The 24,799-nt window shown below is 35.4% G+C and overlaps 2 protein-coding genes across 2 annotated transcripts in view; both read left to right on the top strand.

The window, feature by feature from the left end:
• LOC142349385 (protein SAND-like) overlaps positions 1 to 17,631 on the top strand; it is a 28,702-nt gene extending 11,071 nt beyond the window's left edge. The window contains exons 3-5 of the mRNA XM_075400902.1: positions 5,073 to 5,381; positions 16,301 to 16,454; positions 16,758 to 17,631. Coding sequence (XP_075257017.1) covers positions 5,073 to 5,381; positions 16,301 to 16,454; positions 16,758 to 17,480 — 1,186 coding nt within the window. The 3' untranslated portion in view covers positions 17,481 to 17,631. The remainder of the gene's footprint in view (positions 1 to 5,072; positions 5,382 to 16,300; positions 16,455 to 16,757) is intronic.
• Positions 17,632 to 22,257: 4,626 nt separating this feature from the next.
• The window catches only part of LOC142339467 (proton channel OTOP2-like), a 60,600-nt gene continuing 58,058 nt past the window's right edge, over positions 22,258 to 24,799 (top strand). The window contains exon 1 of the mRNA XM_075389521.1: positions 22,258 to 22,977. The gene's annotated coding sequence lies outside the window, so the exon portion shown is untranslated. The remainder of the gene's footprint in view (positions 22,978 to 24,799) is intronic.

Consider the following 24,799-nt stretch of genomic DNA (forward strand, 5'->3'; position numbering starts at 1 on the left):
ACTGAAAGAAGTACATGTACAAAATGTTTCCTCCAATGTATTAAGATTATGAATAAACATAATTTTAATAACTTTTCCAAAGTTTGAAAAATTATCAAGAACCAGTCCTCATCAAGGCATTAGGCAACCCAGCACGAGTTCACATGCCAATTTTGCTCACCGAATTATCAAAATATAAAGATATACAAGCAAAAAATTTTGTCCCCCATGTATTAACATAGGCTATAGACATGTAAATTATAACTTTTTTGTGATAGCTATACCTGATGAAAAAATTATTAGCTCAGTGGATACAGCATAATATCGACTCACTCTGAGCCAAAGTTTGTTAGTTATCAATGAATGCGCAGGAAATTACAAAAAAAAAACATTTTTTAGCCAAATTTGAAACATTCGAAAACAATAAAACTGCAAAAAAAAACTATTAAAAGAAACACAAAACTTTGAGAAAAAAGACAAACACGAATCCCATTTCACAGAAAACGAAAGCAGAACACGAATCACCATATCAACCGTGTTACACATTTTCAACTTAAAAAAAAAACGCAAAATTTTCAAAATATTTCATTAATTTTACGGACCACTTACCGGTTGTTTCATATTACGTTCCTTACGATCACCATCAATAGCAATTACACTCGTCATCAAGTTCCATACACTATTTTTCCTCTGTTCTTGAATTTTCATACCGACTGATAGAAGTGAAGCACAGCCATTATATAACTTCACCGTTATAACGCAATGTAACCAGCCGTATGGCAGGTATACTGTGTCACCCACACATTGCCGACAGTAAGAAATCTTGCCGCCATAACGTTCTAAGCATTCCATGAAAGTGCTCGCCCGAACGAATTGTCTTTCAAGCACTCCACATTCAGCAGATGGTGGGAAGAAAAACCAGTGTTTTTCACCCGAACCGTACAAAGTGATCAAACAATCAGTAGCCTCCATGAAGTCGCTATGCCATCTCGTAAAGTTCGGCTTATCGACAGTCAATAAGTACCCTCTGGACAGCGTCGAAATCTCAGAGCCACTAGGAATAGTGTACTTCACAAAATCAGGTTTTGTTATTTCGTCAAATGGAAATAAACCCATATAAACATTTGCACCGGAGTCAGTTAGTCGTTTTCCCGAAACCATGAATCGGTTTTCTAAGTTTTTGATTTTTACTAACCGATCAATGCAGCGCTAAAACGAATTTTTTTACAAATTTTTCTACAAGGAAATTTAGGTCTGATGATTTTTAGAAGACAACAGTTAACATGATTACGAAAAACGTGAATTGAGAAACTATCACCTGATGATTTTTGTCCTTGTATTGAACAGCTTTGCAACCAGCGACCAATGCAGGCACGGTCCTTTCAATATCATGCACTGAACCGTAACTAGTGACAGCTTTGTTGAGAGAAGCAGCATTATCGCAAATGGTTAATAGAACATCGGAATTTTGATTAGATCGCGTTGATCTCTTCATACTTTTCTCTGGAAAAATCCAAACCTCTTGTTATAAATTTTCTTGAGAAATCATTGAAACTTAGATTGAGCGTCCATCAAGACCTAGTAGAAACGAAATTAAAGAGTACAAAAGTCAATTAGCCTTAAGAAGTCGAAGAGCAAAACACTAAAACAACTCTACAAGTTTAAAGAAGTTCTACAAAGTCCAAGTTCACTTAAAACTAGTAGCCTAGTTCAGTCAGTTTGTAGACTGCATAAATGAAGCAGAATTGAATCTGCTTACAGCAGCAACAAACGCTGAGGAGTACAACAATCAGTCCCAGCCAATTGAAGTTGCCCTCCTCAGCTGGCCCACATACAAGAGGTCGAGCTTCCGACCACACCCTCCGTCCATTGAATTCGTAATAAGTGCCATTAGAACAGCAGTTGAGAACATGACCACGCCAAAGCACACTTGTGCAGCAATAGGCTGCACTCACAAAAGCAAGAAGCAAAACAACTTTCAACATGTTTCAACTGAAAAATGGGTAACTTACCAAGTAACTGAACTCAACACAATCACATTACCTGGTTATACTCACAGAAAAATAATTGTTTTGAAGATTTGAATCTGAAACACAAAAAGTGTAAGTTAGCACGTAAAACAAAATTTTATTTAGAATGATGACGAGGCTTATACCCGTACTAATCCTACTTCTCCCCCCAATCACTATGAACTCATTCTATCAAAAAGACGATTATGACGACATTCTCGAGAAAGGAATCATCTTTAATGAGGAAACCAAAATTTTATTGGCCGAAAAGTTTGTTCCAGTCCAGTTTCTGATACCATTCCCTTCATTCAATTTCTCAATGAAATCAGATGTCGAGAAAATGTTATCAAAGCTACAAGCGATGTGGAATCTTCCAGCTGTGTCATGCAAACTGGATTTCTCAACAATTTTTAACACGAACTCGACACCATATAATATAAATTGGATTTTGAATCAAACAACACATCAAATTGAAAAATCACGACAAGAAGTATCTCTCATGCGAAACGAAACGGCAACATTTCTACAAACCGAATCAGATGAACAGAAAAGAGTCAAAAGAGGAGCCCATGTAGGAGCTCTGGCTATGGCCGGAATTGGTCTATTTGGTAGCGGAATCGTTATGGGGAGCGCAGGCGGATGCGGTGCAACAGGAATATTTGGAAGTTGCCAGGACGAAGCAAAAGCAAACGCTCAAAACATTGAACAGCTAAACATCTATACAGAAGCGTTGACAGAGTACGTTGTACAAATAAAAGAAGAGACAAACGATAAATTTTTTATGATCAGCAACGAACTGGCAGACATCCGCGCTACACAAAAACAAATGAGCGAGACGCAGAATAAAAATTGGGCAATAATTGAGCAGCAGTTTCAAGTAATTGAAGACAACCTTCACATACTCAGAGACTGTAATCAAATGCTTTTCTCGAATCAGCAGATCAACTTTAACTTTGACACCGCTGCTTCTTTGCTAACACTCCTATACGCCGACGTAAAAAGCTACAGGTCAGCTCTGTACGCTTACCGACTGAATTTGCTGAACTCGATTCCAACTCTCCTTCAAAAACATCTTCCAATGTCTCTAGTGCCACGCGATTCTCTGATGGCAATACTAGAAAGCGTTGGTCGCGAACAGTATAAAGCAGCAGACAGACTATCGTTAGCCATTCCCACTAGTGACCTTATGTCATATTATGATGCAAAACTACTCCGGGACGTGATAACAGTCGAACAAGGTCTAATTGTGACCTTAGCGATACCACTTGCATCACGTCAAACGGTATTTACAGTTTATAATGCGCAGACAGTACCAATGCCTCAACCAGAACCTCAGATGGCGGTTAAATGGAGCATCGAAGCACCATATCTTGCAATATCTGAGGATCAGATGGAATCCATCCCGTTGACTGTAAGCCAATTTGAACAATGCTTAGGGTCATCAAGATATAGAATTTGTCACCAAGCTGTAGCAACTCAGCCAAGTCATGGATCGTGCTTAGCGACACTGTTTTTCAGATCATCCCTAGAAGCGATTCGTGAATGCGAAATGGAAGTCATATACCTACCTAATCAAGTTCAAGCTCAGAACTTAGGCTATGGAGTTTGGTTGTTGACATCAGCTACAAAAAACTACAGTTTGCGCAAAACATCTATAGATTCAGTTCACCCGACTCGTAGTGAACTAATACGCGGCGGTAGGATCTGCATCATGACTATAGACTGTGGATACCAGCTATTAGGCCATATGATAAAGATCAGAGCCGATCTTTCGAGTTGTGAGAAGATACCAGCAAAGAAAATTGAGGTCAAACTAGCCGACCCCTTGCAGTTTTTACTTGGCGAACTACCATCCATAGAAAACTTACCATACTTTGAAACAAAAACTGTAGCAGGTGTAAATCTAATGCGAAAAGTTCGAGAAAAACTGCTGATGAATCCAGTGATAGCTGATATTAACCATCTTGCAGAAATAGCAAAGCCGATTGCACAAGAAATGAAAATGTTCAAACCATCCCTTATCAAAGAATTCAGATCTTACGTCCCTATCAAAATATCACTTACATTGACTGTTATTGTTTTTATCTTGAATGTTTTTCTTCACGTTCTCTGTCTCTGGCTCTATCATAGATTTCGAATCATTCGAAAATTTGTCCCATCTTTTCTTATGAGCAAAGACGAAAAAATGGAATTTAAACCTGTATTAGGAGTTAACTCTGATGATCAACCAGTTATTCAAAATCTCCCATCAAAAATGAAAGACCGCTATCATATCATGCTTCAATCTGAACTGAACGAAATGTCTATTGATACTCAATCAGAGATTGATATTCAAAAAACTCAAAAAACACCTTTGCCCAAATCAATTTCTCGGATACCATCTCGACCAACAATGATATCAGCTTCGAAATCACATCCTCATTTGAGCTCAGCTACCAATGCAGTTGATTTGTAAAATTAAATGTACTAGCAAAATTTGAAAAACGACCCAATACACGGACAATCTCTTCAACTATTATTTGGAACGAAGGCAACAATTACACGATGCCAACTACAATGATGTCATCATTATTAACTAAGGAGCCTTTTTCGCTCAATATTTTTTACTCAATACTTCATCATGGACTGGAACACTGTGGCCTGCTGTAGTTTCATCGAGTTCAATCCTTACTTCATGACAGAAATGAAGGACAAGCCAAAAATTATGGAGTCCGGAACGATTTCCTCAAAGGAGGGGAGAGTCATGTCGTTAGACCTTGAACAAACTTTTGATTATCGATTGGAATTTACCAAACTTGTGAAATAACTCAATATTGACTTAAAGTTTAATATTTGTTTAATAAGCCTCATCATCACACGAGAAAATTGTTTCTTTATAATCAGTTGAATTAAAGTATTGGAAAAACTTACTTATAATAGATTTAACAGTAGATTGAAGAAGATTGTCGCCCAGCTCTGAAGATCCGCTCGAAGATCCTGAAACCTTAATAAAATATTTTAAGGGGTGCAAAAACACATAAGCATGCAACAATACTAATTTTATTAAATACGTTAGTGTGTCTAGTGTGGTTTTACTCGTTTCAGCACAGCTGGTAAGCCTATCTACACGCGTCACAGTTCAGAAGACGACCACCTGCCGCTATTTGGAGTGATGACTGCCCTGGTGTCTTTTGTGGGTCTGGAAAACGACACCCTCAACTCCATCAGGACCAAAGACCGTCTCTTCGTCTTTCTCTCCAAGCCACCCCTTCTCTTTGTGGGAGTGAGTGGACTCATGGATAGTGTTCATCAGTTGGCTAAGCAACTATCTATGATGTACAATCAGGTCATATCACTCGTCTCTGCCAAAATGCTGCAGGCCAGGTTCAAAGCCAGGGAAAATTATGACCTCAGGTACGGTTGAATCTGACTGGAGCCGTTGTACTGGGCACGAGACCGGGTTTCTTTGATTTTTTTTGTGCCCAGCAAGTACAAATGGCCTGATAGACATTTGATAAGATTTTTGTAATTGCTCTTGAACTAAGTTTGAAGAAATTGTAGTGTTATGTGTATTTTCTGCAGAAATATTTTGGCTCTACTGTTCCATTCTAGAAAATTGTTCCGTCCACTTTGAGTGATTTGACTTGACTTTTTACGCTTGACTTATTGGTTTTTGGGTGAGCGCTACAAAGTCTATTGAAAATCTAATGAAAATTGCGCCGCAATTGGGTCTGTTTTTAGATCTAAATCTTAGTATTGGTTTGCAATAAGCGCTAATAAATCAATTTGAAGCATCTTACTTCATCCAAGATAATTCCCCACGCTGATTTGAAATTGAGCTCCCGAAGTTTGTTCGAGCAACATTGGTTAACTGTTAGTTGTTCCGACCCACTTGTGGGGGGAGGAACTATATACTCAAATATGTTTTTTTTTGTTCAGTCAATTTTGGCCGATCGATATATTCATCGTAGAGAAATGTGAGTGGTATCATTAAAAAGCTGTTCCAGCGTAGAATTGAAAATTAAAAAGATTTTTTTTGAAATTCATTTTTTTCGAGGAGTTATCGAGGATTGAAGTTTTGTGTGAACACGGGATATTTGGCATGATTTTGTTCACTTTTAGTGTAATTTTTCTTCAAATTAAGATATTTTCTATTAAAATAGTATTTTTAATTTATATTTCAGGCCACAAAAAGAACCAAGTGTGTGTTCCTAATAGACTGAAGAAGATAAAAAAGACTAGTTTTGGTCTCATAGGGAAGTTCACTATAAAAAAAATCGAGTTCTGTTTGAGAGCTCTTTTTTTTTAGAAAACTTTAGTTTTTTGTTTTTTTCAGTAACCTAGAGACTAGTCACTTTTCATATCGAGGTTACGTTAACGACAAACCTCCTTTACTGTCAAATGAAGCCCAATGAACAAAAAAAATTGTTTTCAAGGAATTGAGCATGTTTTTTGGCTTCGAAACTGAGTTTTTGTAATTTGATGAAAACCTGATTTTCTTTTTGAGGACTTACTAAATTTTTGGAGTCCTGTGGCATAAACTCATTGACTAAAGGTGCAATGTGTTCCGTAATGAGCCTTAACTGAACATATCTAGTGCATTGAGTGGACAGCTATTGGCTGTTAAGTCTTTAAGAATAATTTTTTGAAAAATTTTTTTTTGAACATTAACCAATCATAAACTTTTTTCGTGAACTGTAAGTCAGTCTCAGTAAAGACAGGACCCTCTTCTTTCCTACTGCAACCAATTTTTATCTGGTTAGCGGTTAACAATTGGATAGATGACTTCAATGACACAAGATCTGAATTTTTTTCAAATTTTTGTGGTTATTTTCGTATTATTGGTTCTTTGGAGCTCAGATCACATTATCCAAATATTGATAGCTCCCATTGGCTTAGAAAATACGTTCAGTGGATCACTGATAAAGCTTCAGAAAAAGCTTTTGGTTTAAATGGCTTCGACACTTTCTTCTCGCACTTTTCTACTGAATTTTTGGTCTTTGCCTGTATTTGTTGTTGTTTTCATAGTCATAAGACTTATTGTGAAGTCTTATTGATTACCTATGAATGACAAACGTCAATGTCCTCACATCGGGTTATAATTGATCGTATTTTTTGACTTCCGTTGAAAGCTATTGATTTAAATGTCTGTTAAGACTTTGAAAATAATTTTTTGAAAAATTTTTCTGAACATTAACCAATCTCAATTTTTTTTCGTGAACTGTTAGTCAATCTCAGTAATGACAAGACCCACTTCTTTTCTTCTGCAACGAAAATAACTCTGGTGAGCGGTTTTGTCTTCTAACTATTGGTTCTATGACTTCAATGACAAGATTTCAAAAATTATTTTTTAGATTTTTGTTTATTTTCGTATTATTGGTTTATTTTGATTTCTTGTCACATTATCCAAATATTGATAGCTCCCATTGGCTTAAAAAGACGTTCAGTGGATCAGAGATGAAGTTTTCAGAGAAAAGCTTATGTTTTAAATGGCTTCGACATTTTCTCGCTTTTTCCTGTTGAGTTTTTGATTTTTGCCTGTTTTTGTTGTTGTTTTCGTAGTCATAAGATATATTGTGATGCTTTATTGTTTCAATATGCATGAAAAATATCCTTTGTCAACCATCGGGGCATATCTTATTGTATTTATTGACTACTTTTGAAAGCTATTGATTTTAATGACTGTTAAGTCCTTAAAAATAATTTTTCGAAAAATTTTTCAACATTAACCAATCTTAAACTTTTTTCGTGAATTGTTAGTCAGTCTCAGTAATGAGACGACCCCCTTCTTTTCTTTTGCATACAAAATTAATCTGGTTTCCCGTTTTGTCTTCTACCTAATAGTTTAAAGACTTCAATGCCACGGGTTTTCATAATTTTTTAAAAAATTTTTGGATACTTCTTATTTTTGGTTCCTTTTTGAAATCTTATCACATTATCCTAATACTGATAGTTCCCATTGGTTGAGAGATGACGTTCAATGGATCCTAGATAAAGCTATCAGAGTAGAGCTCATGATTAAAGTTGCGTCGACCCTTTCTTCCGGCACTTCTCTACTGAATTTTTCGTCTTTGCCTCTATTTGTTTTTGTTTTCATAGTCAATGACGTGTTGTAATGATTTATTGATGAAACAAGAATGGCAAACAACCTTGATGTTCCATCATCTTAGCGTATTTACTTGCTTCCGTTTAAAGCTATTGAATTTTATGGCGTTGATATTACGAGTTTTCTCAAAAATTTCGTGGTTCTAATGTGTTCGTTCATATTTGGTGATTTTTTTGAATTTATTTTATTAAAAAAGAAGAATCCCATTGCGGTTAAAAAAATTATTGACAAAAAAACTAGAAAAATTTTTATTGAAAAGTTCACTTTTAAATGCCTTCGACACTCTCGCTCAATTTTTTTTTCCTGAATTTGCTGTTTTTTCCTGTTTTTTTTGTTCTTTAGGTAGCCGTAAATTGCTGAGCGGTCGAATAAGCTTGTAATTGAAGATTGAATGATTGATGTTACCCGAAGCACTCAGTTTATAGCGAATAGTCTTAAAGTTTATGTTATACATTTCCATTTTTTCACACTTCGGTTTTTGTTTCGTCTTTTCGTCAACTTGTAACTTATTTTCATCATTGAGAGGTCCCGTCCAATTTCTTGTATTTCAAAAGATAACATATCTACTTAGTTGTTTTTTCACTGACGTTTTGTTTTTTGTACAATATGTGTTTTTATAAACGTGTTTTGAGTGGTGAGTTTTGTGTTTCTTTTTCTCTTCTTTCAACACAATCGCGTAATAACAGATCCCAATGGTTTTCAAATGCGGCCCATGTAACCTTGGTTAATATCTCAGTATAAATCCTTTTAGTTGAAATAGTGGAAATAACAATTGAATTAAAAGTACATAATATTCAGATAATAGCTAATGTCTTAAATGGTTTCAATAATTTGTGTTTTCGCAAATCGTTTGTAATTTTTTGAATTCTTCTCAATTTTTAGTCCGTTTCTATGGCTTAGTCTAACCCAAGACAGGTCTTTTTGTTTTCGTAATAGCTTTTTAGTAATTCGTCATGGTTTATTTCGTAAAGACTTTTGAAATTTCCTGGTTTAAAAATTGTTGATTAAATTTTGAATTTCGCCTCATTATTCGTTCTCCTTGTCGACTTGTTACCTAGTCTCATTATGAATAATTTCCTTCTGCTGTATAGTTAGGAAAAAGTAGATTTGTGTAGTTAAGGTTTTATCTGACTGCATTTTGACCTTGTTACTAGGTACTTTTAGATTTTGATATTCAGTTTTTGCCGTGAAATTTTTGTTTTTGCTAATTTTTTTGTTTGTTTTATTTTCTCGTGGTCTACTTAATGGCAGATCTCGTTGGCGCTGTAATGAGGCATGGCATTATGTAATTGAATTAGTGGTTAGATTATATAACGATTGTTTTAACCTCAAATATCTATTTTTGTTATATCGTCAATTGGTTGGCAATTAAGTAAAGAATGTTGGTAAGCTCGGGTCTGAATATCATGCGCGAACGCACATTAACGAGCCTCCTTGTTGTTTAATAGCTGCAAAGCGACAGTTGAGGCTATTATAGGCCTTCTCTTGATTTTTTACAATGTATGAAAAATATGTGTTCTAATGGCGCATATTTGCAATTGGTTGTACACATTGACGGGCAGCTAGTGCCTTTTTTTACAACAAATATACTGTTTACCTAGAATAATAATGAAAATTAGATTTTCGACTCCTTTTCTATTATTTCTGTTCTTTTTGCACCTAGTATTTTTAATGAGAGTATCATTGGTCGCTGTTGCGGCATCATTGCACCTAATTAAGTGATTCATTTTATGGCTAGTTGTTCTAGTTGTTTTCATATCTTTTACTCTGTTTGCTAATATGATCTATTTTAACCAATTTAATTGTTTTAGCTCAGGGCTAATTCTTTTTTTGACTTTGGGTTTCATCGTTTTCAAATTTTATTGAATTTTTGTGGTCTACGTGATTTTATTGCTCAATTTGTGGTATTTTCTCGTTGTCTCCTTAATCAAAAGTTTCATCGGTTGCTAAGGATGCCTAAATTAATTGAAATAATAGTTTCAGTTTTTGGCTGTTTTTAACTTGTGCGCTGTTAATTTTTAAAACAATTTACTGATATCAGTTTTGATAGTATATGTACTTATTGCCGTTTTATCACCTTATCTCATTAATGTCAGATTTCATCGTTTGCTATTGAGTGATAGATTAGTCGCTTGAGCTTTGGTTTTTAATTAGTCGCTTGAGCTTTGGTCGTCCTTATTTTTTTGGTCTCAAAATTAACAGTAAATTCGGCGTAATTTTAAATCTAATTGTAATCAGTTTGTTGGATTCAACTTTCAGAGGAGGTTTGCGTGCACTCAGTTACCGTTTGTTTTTGAATTATTTAAGTGATTTTGCGAATCTTGTTTTGATTTTTAGTTCTGTTTTCCTTTTTTCAATCATTAGATCTCCTTAAAGGCACCTTTTGACTTCGAAAGATTTCTGTTATGCTGTAGTTAAGGATATTGGTTTTTAGTTGTTTGGATTTTTTACTTCGACGCCACTGATTTCCACGAGTAGTTCGGCCAATCGATTTTTCATTGCTCTCAAACGAAGTTTGTAGCAATTATATTAGTCATGTCGGTCCTTTTTTAATGCGATTTTTCGCTTGACCGATTTTTCGTCTGACGCTTTTGACGTTTCGTCCTCAAAAACGGGATAAACAGGTAGCGCCCAGCGGGGATTAAATGTTCTTAGAGCTTTTCAGCTCAAACTGTTTTGGAGACTTATACTTATGGTGTGAAGGGCAGAAGAGAGGTTCGAAGACACCCCCACTGTTGACCCCCCTCAATACGACTGCCCCACACCCCCCCCCCCCACTGTTGCACCCCACCCCACTGTTGCCGCAACTCCACCCCCCCCCCCCCACTGCACCCCCCTCCCCCCCCCCCCCCCACCGTGGCTACGTTCGAACAACCGCTCGCTAAAAGCACGCAACTTTATACTAATTTTAACAATTTTTTTCAAGCTTTTTTAATTTTTTTCTTTCAAGGAACCTCCTCTAGGGTTTTTTAATAGGTTGCTGCATAGTTTCTGGTGGTAATGGAATGGTTTCAACATTTTAACATCAAACATTTTTGCATTTTTTGACAACGCGTGCTAATTTTTTCATTTTTTGACATTTATTTTTATTATTAAGTTTTACAGATGAAGAAATTTTTTGTCGGTTTTTAAGTTTATCTCGCCTCAAGAGCCGAGGAAAATTCTCTAGGGTTTGACAATATGATACTCTATAGTTTCTAAATGTAATAAAATGTTTCTCAAGATTTCAACACCACGAATTTGAGCATTTTTTTTCCAAAACTTTCAATTTTTTTCGATTTGTTTTTTGAAAAAAATCTCCGTAAGGGTCTGATTAATAAGTTACTGGAAAATGCTTCTCGGCTATTGATTAGTTTTCACCTTTTTTTATCACAAATTGTGGCAGTTTTTATGCAATTTTTTAAGTTTTTTGAAATTTTTGGTCATTTTTTGGAATTCTCCAGTCTCAACAGCCACTTAACGTCCTGCAGGAGGCTTTGATTATAGTTTACTGCATAGCTTATACATGTAATGGAGTGTTTTTCAAGATTTTATCAGCAATTTTTAAAAAATGTTTGCAATTTTTTCAAGTTTTCTGATCTTTTTGAATTTTTTTATCGTTTTTCCCCGGCTTCAGGGTCCTAGGGACCGCCTCCAAGGTTTAATGATAAGCTGTCGCATAGTTTCTGGAGTGATTGGAATGTTTATCAATATTTTAATGGCTCCAGCTTTAGCAATTCTTTGATAAATTATCGGAAATTTTTTTATCGTGTTCCAAGTTTATGGATCGTTATAAGCCAGTGAAACTATTTAAGGCTTGAAATAGAGATGCTGCATAGTCTCTTGAGACAATAAAAGGTTTTGAAGATGTTAATATCTTGAATTTTAGCAAGATTTGGTAAAAATTTGCTATTTTTTTCAAAAGTTTTGAATATTTTTGTCTTTTTCTGAGTTTTAAGAACATTACTGGCCAACGAAACTCTTCAATTCTTACAGATGGGTTACTTGACATAACTCCAGAGACACAAAATAATTTTGAACATTTTCACTGCGAAGTCTGTAAGCTTTTTTAAATTTTACAAATTTTTTAAATATCAGTTTTTTATTTGATTCATTTACTAACAGGGATAGAGAACTAAAAGTTGATGAGTCGAATCAAGCTAAAGCTAGCCTCACTAAACCGTGAATAGCTGCCGAGGAATTCAGCCGCTCGCCGGTCGTGTGAGGACAATTCGTTATTTTTAATGATTTTATTCAGCTTTTGATCTTTTTTGCTTTGTCATTGGTTCCTGCAAGGTTGTAATATAAACTAATTCGAAGGACGCATAATATTTGCATAAATTGTTGTTGTTTTAGGGGTTTTTAAAAGACTAAGTCTTGGAAAACATTTTCTGGAAATCATTTAAATTTTTTGGATCGTAATTCAGTATTAGCCCGCTATGGTTTTATTTCGTCAAGATTTTGCTACGACTAATATGACGTCACGATTGCTACAAATCTGCCTTTTCTATTCCTTCGTGCAGTTTCATGTCAATTGCGTTCGAATTTTCATTTTTCACTCTTAGTAGAGCGAGTTTTTTTTCGCCCGGTTAAGTTTTTTGGAATTTGAATTAACTCACTCTCAAAATTGACTCCTCACTTTGAAATTGAATTTTATTTACTTTAATTCGAAGAGATAAGGTCAAATGAGTGTGTGTGACTTATTGAAGGTTATTTGAGAGCAGCTAACCTAAGCTGCAATAAGTTAAACATATTTGTCATCAAAATATAACATCTCATCATTTGATAAAGAAATTTTTCTTTTGGTCTGTTTTTGGTTAGTTTTTCTAGTTGGTTTCATGGCTTTTAATGCTCTCAAAATCTTTTAATGACTTGTTGAGTTTTAAAAGTGTTTGTTTCACTTTTTGTGGTCTTATCAAATAATCTCCTTGGGGACAAGTCTCGTAGGTGGCTAATATGATCTATTTTAACCGATTTAATTGTTTTAGCTCAAGGCTAATTCTTTTTTTGACTTTAGGTTTCATTGTTTTCAAGAAATCTTATGATATTTTTGAGGTCAACGAGATTTATTTGTTATTTTGTTATCTTTTTTCGTAGTCTCCTTAATTACAAGTTTCGGTTGTTAAGCATGCTTAAATTGTTTGAATTACTCGTTTCAGTTCTGCGCTGTTTTTTCTTTGACTTGTGCTCTGTTCAATTTCAAAACATTTTATTGATTTCTTCAGTTTTGTTAGTAAAGGTACGTGTTGCCGTTTTATCACCTAATCTCTTTTAATAACATACCTCACTGGTTGAAATTAAGTGATAGGTGGTTCTAATTGGTCGCTTGAGTTCAGGTCAATCATTTTTTAAGTCTGACACCTGTTTTTCGGAAAATAGAATTTGATTCTTTGGTCGTGTTTTTTTTGGTCTTATTGCTTGATTTCAAAATTAACACTTAATTATTTGACCTCGTAGTTTCGCGTGATTTTTATTCTTTTTTCAATCATTTTGTTGAAGACAACTTTCAACTGACGTTTCCATGCACTGAGTTACCATTTGTTTTTGAAGTATTTAAGTGATTTTGCGAATCTTGTCTTGATTTGTAATTCTAATGTCCTTTTTTGCAGTCATTAGATCTCCTAAAATTTACCTTTTGACTTCAAAAAATTTCTGTTATGCTTTAGTTAAGGATTTTGGTTTTTTAGTTGTTTGTTTTTTTATTTAGACGCCACTGACTTCCACAAGTAGTTGGGCCAATCGATATTTCATTGCTCTCAAACGAAGTTTGAAGCAATTATACTGGTCATGTCGGTCTTTTTTTATACAAATTTTCGCTTGACCGCTTTTTCGTGTGACGGTATGACTTTTCGTCCTCAAAAATTGGATAAACAGGTAGCGCCCAGCGGGCATTAAGTGTTCTTATAGCCTTTCAGCTGTTTCAGCTCAAACTGTTTTGGAGACTGATACTTATGGTATGAAGGGCAGAAGAGAGGTTGAAGACACCCGCACTGTTAACCCCCCCCCCCCCCGCTACGATTGCCCCCACCCCCCAACGCACTGTTGCCCCCACCCCACTGTTGCCCCACCCAGTACCCCCCGCCCCCCCCCTCCACCACCGTGGCTACGTTCGAACAACCGATCGCTAAAAACACGCAACTTTATACTAATTTAAACAATTTTTTTCAAGTTTTTTTAATTTTTTTCTTTCAAGGAACCTCCTCTAGGGTTTTTTAATAGGTTGCTGCATAGTTTCTGGTGGTAGCGGAATGGTTTCAACATTTTCAAATCAAACTTTTTTGCATTTTTTGTGACAAAACGAGCTAATTTTCTGGTTTTTTGACATTTATTTTCATTTAGTTTTTACAAACCCAGAAATTTTTGGCGGTTTTTAGGCTTATCTCGCTTCAAGAGTTGATGAACCTTCTCTAGGGTTTGACAATATATTACTGTATTGTTTCTAAATGTAATGGAATATTTCTCAAGGTTTCAACATCACGAATTCGATTATTTGTTTTTTTTACGAAACTTGAGATCTTTTTGAGTTGTTTTTCAACAAAAATCTCCATCAGGGTTTGATTAATAAGTTACTGGAAAAATTAGTTTTCAACTTTCATTATCACAAATTGTAACAGTTTTTTATTCAACTTGCAATTTTTTTTAAGTTTTGAAATTTTTGGTCGTTTTTTAGAATTCTCCGGTCCCAACAGGCACTTAACGTCCTCTAAGGTTTGATTATAAATTACTGCATAGCATATACATGTACTGGATTGTTTTTCAGGATTTTAATATTAGCAGTTTTTTTAAAAAAAAATATTTGCAGTATTTTGAATATTTTTTGAATTTTTTATCATTTTTCCCGGAATCAGGGTCCTAAGGATTGATGATAAGCTGTTGCATAGTTTTTAGTGTTAATGGAATGTTTATCAATTTTTTAATGACTCAGCTTTAGCAATGCTTTGATAATTTTTTTTTCAAAGTATTTTGTCCAATAGATTTTTGCTTATTTTATTCAGGTTTTGATCTTTTTTGCTTTATCTTTCATTGGTTCCTGCAAGGTTGTATTATAAACTGATTCGTAGGACGCATAGAGTTAATATTTACATAATTCATTTTTATTTTTAGGGATTCGTAAAACACTAATTCTTGGAAAACATTTTCCTATTATTTCAAGATTTTTTTGTTCTTTTGCGCATATAGGGTTACGGACTTCGTTGACTCTCCTAATTTGATGTAATTTTAATTGTCGGGTCATTATTTAATTGAAGTTTTGGATTGTAATTCAGTACTCGCCTGCTATTACAATTCAAAGAATTTGAATTGTATTGGGGCGCTGTCTTTTTTTTAAGATCTGTTCACACATTTTCATGATTTTTGAAGTCAAATTGGAGTAGTGATTTTGGTCACGCCGAAACAGGAAGTGGAGCGAAAAAGCGAGTGGTGAAATTTTTTTGCTCTAAATTTAAAGTAGAGTGAGAAAACGGTGTTTGAACAAAAATTCGCTTTCTCGCTAGTGGTTTTTTGTTCACATGCGGCAATTTCACTCTGATTTTTACTGTTTTTTTTTCGATTTTTTGGATCGGATTTTCTTCTAAATGGTTTTCCCAATCCATTCATAGTCCGTTCTAGGTCTATTTTTTTGTTTAGTCAATGAAAATTCTTTGAATTGTGCGTCAGGACTTGTCCTGCTATGTTATTTTTTTTTTCGTCGTCAAGATTTTTGTTGCGACCATTTGACTTCACAATCACTTCAAATCTGCTTTCTCCATTCTTTCATGCAATTTCATCTGAATTGCCTTCAAAATGTCATTTTTCACTCTTAGTAGAACAAGTTTTTTGTTCATTCGCCTCGTTTTTGGTCAAATTTTTGTTCAAACGTGACTTACCTCACTCTCAAAATTGAATTCATTTTGAAATTGAATTTTATATACTTAAATTCAAAGAGATAAAGTCAAATGGGTGTGTCACTCTTTTTGAAGGTTATTTGAGAGTAGCTAACATAAGCAGTGATAAGTTAAACATATTTGTGATTAAAATATATTATCTCATCGTTTCTTTTTTGGTCTGTTTTTTTACTTTTCGAGACTGCAGTTCTACGAAGCTAGTGCGGTAATCTGGCAGCAATGTTGCTATCTTTTTGTAAGAAGCTTTTGCGGCTCTGTTCTGGCAATCTGCCGGCTATGTTACATGGTTTTCAATGATGGTGGCGAATTTGACTTAGCTGCTTTGTGCTGGTTATTTGTGTAGTTATACTGTTGAATGTGTTCAGACGATTGTTGGACGAAAGTGGGAGGAAGTACCTAGATGGTATGTGCGACATGATGGAGAACAACCTCAGTGTACTTCTGGGCAGTGTCCACTGTGTGAAACTCAAGGGCAGTGTCCGAGACCTCATAGGGCGCAGTCTAGTTGTGGATGTTAAGGTAATGATTAAACAACCGGATCATAGATCACATGCTGATATATTCGAATCGAGCTTCAAGCATCTACCATCGATTGAAGCTTGGGCGGAGGCTGTTCAGAAGCAGCATCCTAAATGAACTAGGGTTGATAAAAATCTTTCGTATTTTGTTTCTTTGTAAAAGAAATAGCTGTTTGTCATTTCAGCGAGCTCTTTTCTGTAAATACTGTTTTGGTCCAAAAAAATCAAAAATTTAGGCCACAACGTTGTTTTTTAATTTAAGCTGTTTAATTCAAATATTCTTGGACTTGAACTCTTGTTTTAGGATCTGGTGTTCAACGTGTTGATGGCTAAGAATCAGCTGATTCAGTATTCTCACATGCGCTCCTGTATGCTGCAACCCTCAGACATGCATATATTATTCAACCTAGTTGCCCGAACTGGAAACTTTCGCGATACCCAAATTGCCCACTGGCTCCCAATTTGCCTACCTGGATTTGATGAGAACGGATTTCTACACGCCTTAGTCTCGTATCTTGATGAGAACACGTGTTTGATCATGCTTAGTGTGGATTGTGAAGCGTTTCCGAAACTGAGAGATGTGAGAGATCAGATCAAAAACAAGTTAGCACGTAATAACTGCTTCCAGGATATAGCTAACGGGTTAAGAGAAACGGACAGTTTTAACGTTTCACATACAGGGTTGTATGGACTGAGACATTACATGTATAAACAGAGACAGTTGCTGCAGTTTACCTCACCCGCTTTCAGCGTGCCTTACGATACGCCTGAGGAACAAAGCCGTCTTTTCCAGCTTTACAAACAGATTCATCATAAAATTCACACGGGACCGCGACCATGTAGAGTGGTCTATCATGCTACGGACTCGGAAGTGGTGCTAGGATGGCTAACGGGTGAGTTAGAAGTCTATTGCTGTTTCTCGCCTGTAATTGTCAAAGACGATGCAGTTGCTAAAGTGAACAAAGTTGCAGAGATGGTGAGGAATGAAGAAGACAAGTTGTTCCTGGTGAATGCCTACACCTTTTGATGACTGATTTGTCCTTAATTTATTTAATATGGAGAAATTTATATTGAGAGCATTTATTTTGCTATTAGTGAAGCAGTGTCATTTGTTTCTTCTCTTCTATACATATCGTTTTGCTTCGCTGCGATTGAATTCCAATTCAGTATTACTGTTACGTGTCTTTAATCTTGCGAAGGCTATAGGTAAAGTACATCTTTGCAAATCTGTTGTATTGTGCGGCTCAATAAAATGTTGTTTTGGCGCTGGGGCTGCCGTGTTTCTAAAGGCGGACTATCTGAAAGGAAAAGGATTTATAATTGGTATCACCGTTTTCATGCACTTTACAGGCTGAGACAACAAGTAATTTTTGCGATTGAGGTATCGATTTGGAAACAAATTCAACCGTAATTGGTAGGTAGTTCACAATCCGGTTTGTTTTCGTGGTTTCAGTTCAGTATCTGTGATTCGTCTGCAATTTTTTTTGCTCAAACCTTGCAAGTTTATGTGAGGCTTGAAAATCTATGCCTGCGTTTGACGTTTTTATTGCCGTATTTTTAAATTGCTCTCAAACGAAGTTTGTGGCAATTATATTAGTCCTGTTGGTCATTTTAATGCAATTTTTCGCTTGACCGATTTTTCGTCAACACTTTTCGTCTGACCCATTTTTTGTCTGACCCACTCGCTTGACCGATTTTCGTTCTCAAAATCGGGATAAACAGGTAGCGCCCAGCGGGCATTAGGTTCTCGTAGAGCCTTTGAGCCTCATCTTCTCAGCCGGCTATTATAGCGCTCCTAATTTTTTTTTACTTCGTCGAACAAAAAAATGTTTCGCTTTACCTCATTTTGCCGCTTTTTCAACATTTTGCGTGATAATTGTATGCTTTGTAATCGTAATGTATTGGTTCTGTTGAACGAGATTAATGGTTTTTGTGTTGTAAAAAATGTCCCCATTTGTTTTAAAAAGTTTTTAATAGCCGCCCTCATCTTCTCAGCCGGCTATTATAGCGCTCCTATTTTTTTTTTTTTTACTTCGTCGAATAAAAAAATGTTTCGCTTTACCTCATTTTGCCGCCTTTTCAACATTTTGCGTGAAATCTTTTTGACTTCTCCAGGCTAGTTTCTCTCTTCTCTCATTCCGCTAAAAGTGAATTTGAACATCAGCTGCTCAGCAAAGCAATTCAAAATGAACAGAGTCAGTATAAAAATTGAAGTCAGAAATAGAAACGGGATAAACCCATAAAGCCCAATTTTAGATGCCCGCTATTTGAACGTCGTTCCTATAAGTCTTATTTACCATCTCTAATGCTTATTGTTATTGATAGTAGCCCCTGTAGCCTCTCTCTAAGAAACAGAAGTATGTTCAACTACGAAATGCCATCAAAATAAATCGGACTTAAAAAAAATGTTTTTGTACAAAATTCTTTTTTTTTCAATATCTTCTGTTATTTCAATCCCAATCATGCTTATTGGAATCAACGGCGGCTATTTTCCGGCAATCTGCCGGGTATGTTCATTTCATTTTACCGTAGATACTCTGTCGTTTCTTATTCTGATAGACTTTTTGTTTTTCTTGGGACGACTAGTTTGATCAATTTTGTAACATGATATTGTCTAGCTCATGAGTTGTATGCTTTGTAATCGTAATAATTGGTTCTGTTGAATGAGATTAATGGTTTTTGTGTTGTAAAAAATGTCCCCATTTGTTTTAAAAAGTTTTCATTTCATTTTACCGTAGATACTCTGTCGTTTCTTATTCTGATAGACTTTTTGTTTTTCTTGGGACGACTAGTTTGATCAATTTTGTAACATGATATTGTCTAGCTCATGAGTTGTATGCTTTGTAATCGTAATAATTGGTTCTGTTGAATGAGATTAATGGTTTTTGTGTTGTAAAAAATGTCCCCATTTGTTTTAAAAAGTTTTCATTTCATTTTACCGTAGATACTCTGTCGTTTCTTATTCTGATAGACTTTTTGTTTTTCTTGGGACGACTAGTTTGATCAATTTTGTAACATGATATTGTCTAAATTGTTTGAGAGGTGCTCTAAAATATAAATTATGTATATTAAACCAGCCAGGTTTGTCGTTTCTAGTGTTGTTGGCCTCAATGTAGTTCCTGTGAAAAGCACACCAAATCAATTACATCTAACTTTGAATGGGAATTTAATCAAATTGGTAGTGAAGCCTTGAAGATATCAAAAAATGGATGAACTCATGAAGTAAAATCCGAAACGCCAATGGCACAGAAAATTAATTGAGTCTTATATTGACATTGAATTGATTTAAGTTCGGTTGCATGGTTAGTTACTGATACAAAGTGATGTATTTTAAAAACAAAACATTAGTTCAACACGGACAACCAATGAGAAAAGCATTTATCTTTGCGTGGTTTTGCTAGGAGTCCAGATGAAAATCCAACATAAACAACTTCTAAGTCAGGTTTCATTGTTTCAGTTAAGCTTTCGTGAATATCTTTGAACTCTGGTTTTGTTAAATTTTTCAAGTATGCTGGCTGAATTCCTGTAGATTGCAGGACGTTAAAACCCTTTATCAATTTTTTTATTCGTTAGAGATTGTTCTTGATTTTTTTCCGCTTTCGTGGTGAGTTTAATAGTCATTGAGATGCTCTGTTAGTTTATGTTCTACTCGAAACTTGGGCATTTAGATGAACAAAATTATCAGAGCTACGGTCTCCTATTCTTTTGAATAACGCACAGAAAACTGCTGAAATGTGTAGTTCGAATACTGAAAATATCGTGTATTTAAGGAAAATGCCTGATAGAGTTGAACTTCTTTTTGAAGAATATTGCCTGCATATTTATTTCTGAATATTAAAAATATCTTGTAGATATTATCTATGAGTACAGCCGACCGAAGTTGATTATGACTTTGCATATGCTTCGTAAAACTGAGAAGGTGTTGATGTTACAGCAACATCCTTCTGTTAAAAATTTTCAAACCGAATAGGCGCAAATTATCATTGCCTTTCATTTGGGGTCGCTCAGGTTTTTTGTTCCGTTGATAATTCTTGAAAATGTTTCCTTTTTCTCGTCTTGCAAATTTTGTGTCAAAAAACCGTTGACTTTTCGCTTAAGTTTGTTTGAATACAGTTTTGAAACACTTGTTACTTTTATCGTTATGACTAACGCATTGCAGATTCATATATTGGAATGTGATCCATTGTATGCCACGCACAGAATCATGCAAGCCTTATTGTTTTCGTTTCTTGAAATTTTCTATTTGTTCTACCTTGAGAGCTCTAATAACATGAAAAAGATTCAATAGCCATTCTATGGAAAGAGGAGGACATCTTTTGCTTAACCATCCGAATGTTGTAGTTTTCATATCATTTTTCTGTCGGGGTTACGTTTTTCTATTAAAAAACTATTGAAGAGGCGAAAAGTTTTTCGCTCCTAAGTTATTTTGTTTTTAACAAAGATGGCAATCAAAAGTAGTTGTGCTTATTCATTGGCAAGGTTGAACCGCTTGCAAATCGTTCGTTTTTTCAATTTTGTGTCAACAAGTATCAGCTCATGTTGCATGCAGTTCATTATTGTTCTTTATAACGGTTCCTTATAAGTTTTTGTATTTTCTGAACCAAGTGTCCGAAGTGATTCAAAGAAAACTGTTAGTTCAATTGATGCTTTTTCAGTTCGGCGAAGCGTAGATCAATTTTCAGATTCCTGTTGTGAGAATGTTATGTAATAGCAGTTTTGTTGAAAATTTGTGAGCATTGTCGAACTTTCGTTTATTTAGTTCAATTTCTTCAGGCATTTCAAGGTTTTGCAAACTAGAGATGTAAGCAGAAAGTCAAATAGTACTCTTCTGGTAATGTTTGTTTTTCCTGGTTGTAAGCAGAATACTTCTAGCACAATTAGTGGCAATCCGAGTTTATCTGAAAAAAAAACTTTGCTCCTTTTAGGTTGTTTTTTGTAACTACCTGCTTAAATCTCAATTAACTCAGCCGGAACTGAAACCAATTTCCAATGACGACTGTTGACTTTCTAATGCTTTTGCTGTGCAACAGCAATCTTCCGTGCTAAGCAACAAGAAAAGATACCCGATTTTTATTTGGGATTTTGTAGCTCCGATTTTTTTTGCTACGATGAACTTGCAAATACTTCACAACACTGGGTTTTACTCAAAACTTTTCAGCTTGAAGTTTTTGACATAATGAGAGACTTTCATGCTGACATTTGTGATAAAATTTATCGCAATTCCAAATTGTGAAGTTCTGAAACAAATGTCTGAAAGCGGCTCCGACAAATTGAACTTGAAATGAATTGGAACTTGGGAAATGTACAAAGTCTCCCTATGCGACATAGAGAAAGAAATTGCTTCGCATGAATTTTCGGTTCTTTTTAGAAATCTAAAAATCTAATCTAAGAGTCTAACTAGAAAATGTCAGACGGCTGGTAATCATAATGTCTGGTTGGTAGCGGTAATTGTTAATTACAGGTGAACGAAAACTTAATTTTCAGCACTGACCTGTCGCAACAGGTAATAGAACATGAACTTGCTAGGTTAATGAAATTAGGCGTAATGAATTGAACGACAGATTGTAGCTGCCACTGATGAATATTAAAATGGTTTTCCGTGTCTCCGAAAACGATTTTTTACATATTCTTTTCCCCTTGTGGAATGAAATCCTATTTTAAATAATTGATTTATCTCATTGCGTATTCGGAAACCAAAATTTATTTTCAGTGGATTCCAAAATTAAACGGATGTGGAATTCTTTGAAGCCTCTATTTGCGGTCCAAAAAATCTGCATTTCCAATGCGGTATAGAGAGAGACAGTTGCTTTCTCACGATGAAAAATTGATAAACTATGCAAGCATTCTTTATTTGGCCAAACCTCTCGTTTTCTAGATTAAACTCCATTAAATCTCCAATGGCTTTCAAATGACCATAACCATAAAATATTCACGCTTCTCATTTCTGCGCTGCAAGGGAATTGAAATAGCTGAAATCTGTAAAGTCAACGGGGCATAAAACCTTGCAGAACAGCTTTTGGAATATTCCTGTAGTTTTCTTCAAGATTACAACAAAACTAGAAACGAAAGTATTGAGATTTAGTTTGAGCAAAGCTTGGGAAATCTACGTTTTAAGCCTGGTTTTGGAGTTGGGAAGACATTTATATTGACTTAGACTCAACTAAGATAGCCAGGAACTGTTTTGTGTAAACGTTTTAGTTACACACGTCTCAAATATTCAGCTTTCATTCAAAGTACGCGATTTACGCAAAACACAATCCGAATTGACAAAAGACTCCGTGTGTTTAATTCCATGCGGATATCAAATCAAAATTTCAACGTAACCATCTGCACGTTTAAACATTCGATAATATTCTTTGGAAGGTTTGACGGAGGTAACGTTTTAAAATGTAGACGGCTGGTACTGTAAAATTTATGCCACGAAATAATTACTGTATCGACCTTTAACACGGAGTTTATCTTTGTTATCATTTTACAGAGAGCGAGTCTTCATTTTCTTATCAATTTGGCAGCGCCCAAAGGAGGTAAGCAAATTGAATTTCTTCAATTAATTTATATAGGGTGAGTATCTTTGAAAAAAAAATAAGTTTGATATAAGGAGGTCTTTGAACGTGAAATCTTTTGAATGTAAATCTTTTGATCGATGAATGGAGATAAGGGTTAAGTGTTTCTCTCATCTATTTCTTATGAACTAAGTGTTGTGAATTAATTCTCAACGCTGAATCTATGGATGTGTATTATCACCATCTTGACTATCATTTCAATTTTAAATGCTGCATTCCGAGAATTATCAGATTTTTAGTGATAGTTATTGTCTACGGAAGGTCAATGTCGAAAAGCGAATGAGTTCATTTCTATTTAAAGAACCCGTGCAATTCTGCGAGAGTTATAAAATTCCGAAAGAGCGAGTCTTTATGAAAAAACCACACAAAAAATAGCGTCCTTAGTCAAAAAAATAGCGATGTGCCGGTGATATGAGTGGCCGGTGAGATGAGTTTGCACATATTGGTTGGACAAATCTCATCAGGGTGATTGAAGGTGGTCCTCAAAACTAACATCTCATTTTTCGATATTTTCCAGAAGCGATCTATTGTGTCTCTCCGCACCCCCGTGTTATCGCGACTATGACACAAAGAAACAAACGAAAATAGTAAAGACGTAAAAAATCAAGAATTAACTCTTATTTGTGATAAATGCTAAACAACAAAGTAATTGAAATCATTAGCAGTGGTCCAAGTCATTTATGCAGATTAAACTGCGGCGTGAGACGAGATAAACAGATAAAGACCGATGGGCATTAAGTTCTCTGATCTTGGGTATTCTAAGTACAGATCAGTATTCTCGTAATTAAACGAAGCTGATTATCTTCGTGGTGGTTTTTCAGTGGTTCTTGGAGCTTGACCCCCCGCCCACTACACACCCTAGCTACCTTACTCCACCCCCTCCTGCCCTTATTCCACCGTAATGCCATACGCTTGAACCCACTAAACACACTCCTCACATCACCGCTCCACCCTACCCCTGAATTACGCTTAAGCTGTCCTCTCTCAGCCGCAGCTGGCCTACTGATGAAAGCAGCCCCTCGCCAGTCTTTTGAAAGTTTTTCACCGGACGTTTGTTGGTTATGTTTTATAAATGCGATCAAATTAGCCAAAACAACTGCATAGTTACTACTATTTTATCATCAGACCCCTTCGAATCTGACAACACGGCAGATTATTATTCAGATTGTCAAAATGATTGAGGCTGCAGAAAGGTGAACCGAAAATGGGAGAACAATTTTTCCGGCGTGAAGTGCCATATGTATGTTATCGGGTGTTGACTTAAGACAATTTTTTAGTTGTCTTTTCCTGTATGCTGACTGTCGAATTTCAATGAGATGGCAAGAACGTCAATCTTCTAAAAGTTTGGCTCGTCGTTCGCGCATAAATCAAGCCATTATTTTTAGCGGAAGGGAAGTTTTTAAAAATATCAGGCGAACTGTAAATCCTGAAATACAAATTAATGAGGTCTCCGAAGCAATTTGCCCAGCTATTTGATAAATTCTTGGAGGTAGGTAGTTTTGAAGATATCTTCCGGTAATCAGGAACCCGAAAAATATGCGCGAAGGCTCCGAATAACTTTGATCAATTGTTAACATGAAAGAAACTAAAATGTATTTGTAATCTTTTACTCATCCAATTATCTGAAAAATGAGAAGCCCATGAGAAAAACGATTTGAGGTGCTGTTCTTCTGTCAATGCATCTGTTCAAAACTTGCACAGGATGTTCATTACTTTCAAAACCTTTGATAGAACGGTTTTCGTCTCTAATTCTTAGTAGGTTTTTGATAGCAGAAAACTTGAT

Source organism: Convolutriloba macropyga, chromosome 1 (genome assembly GCF_964194025.1).
Source record: "Convolutriloba macropyga chromosome 1, txConMacr16.3, whole genome shotgun sequence".
NCBI classification, from domain to species: domain Eukaryota; kingdom Metazoa; phylum Xenacoelomorpha; order Acoela; family Convolutidae; genus Convolutriloba; species Convolutriloba macropyga.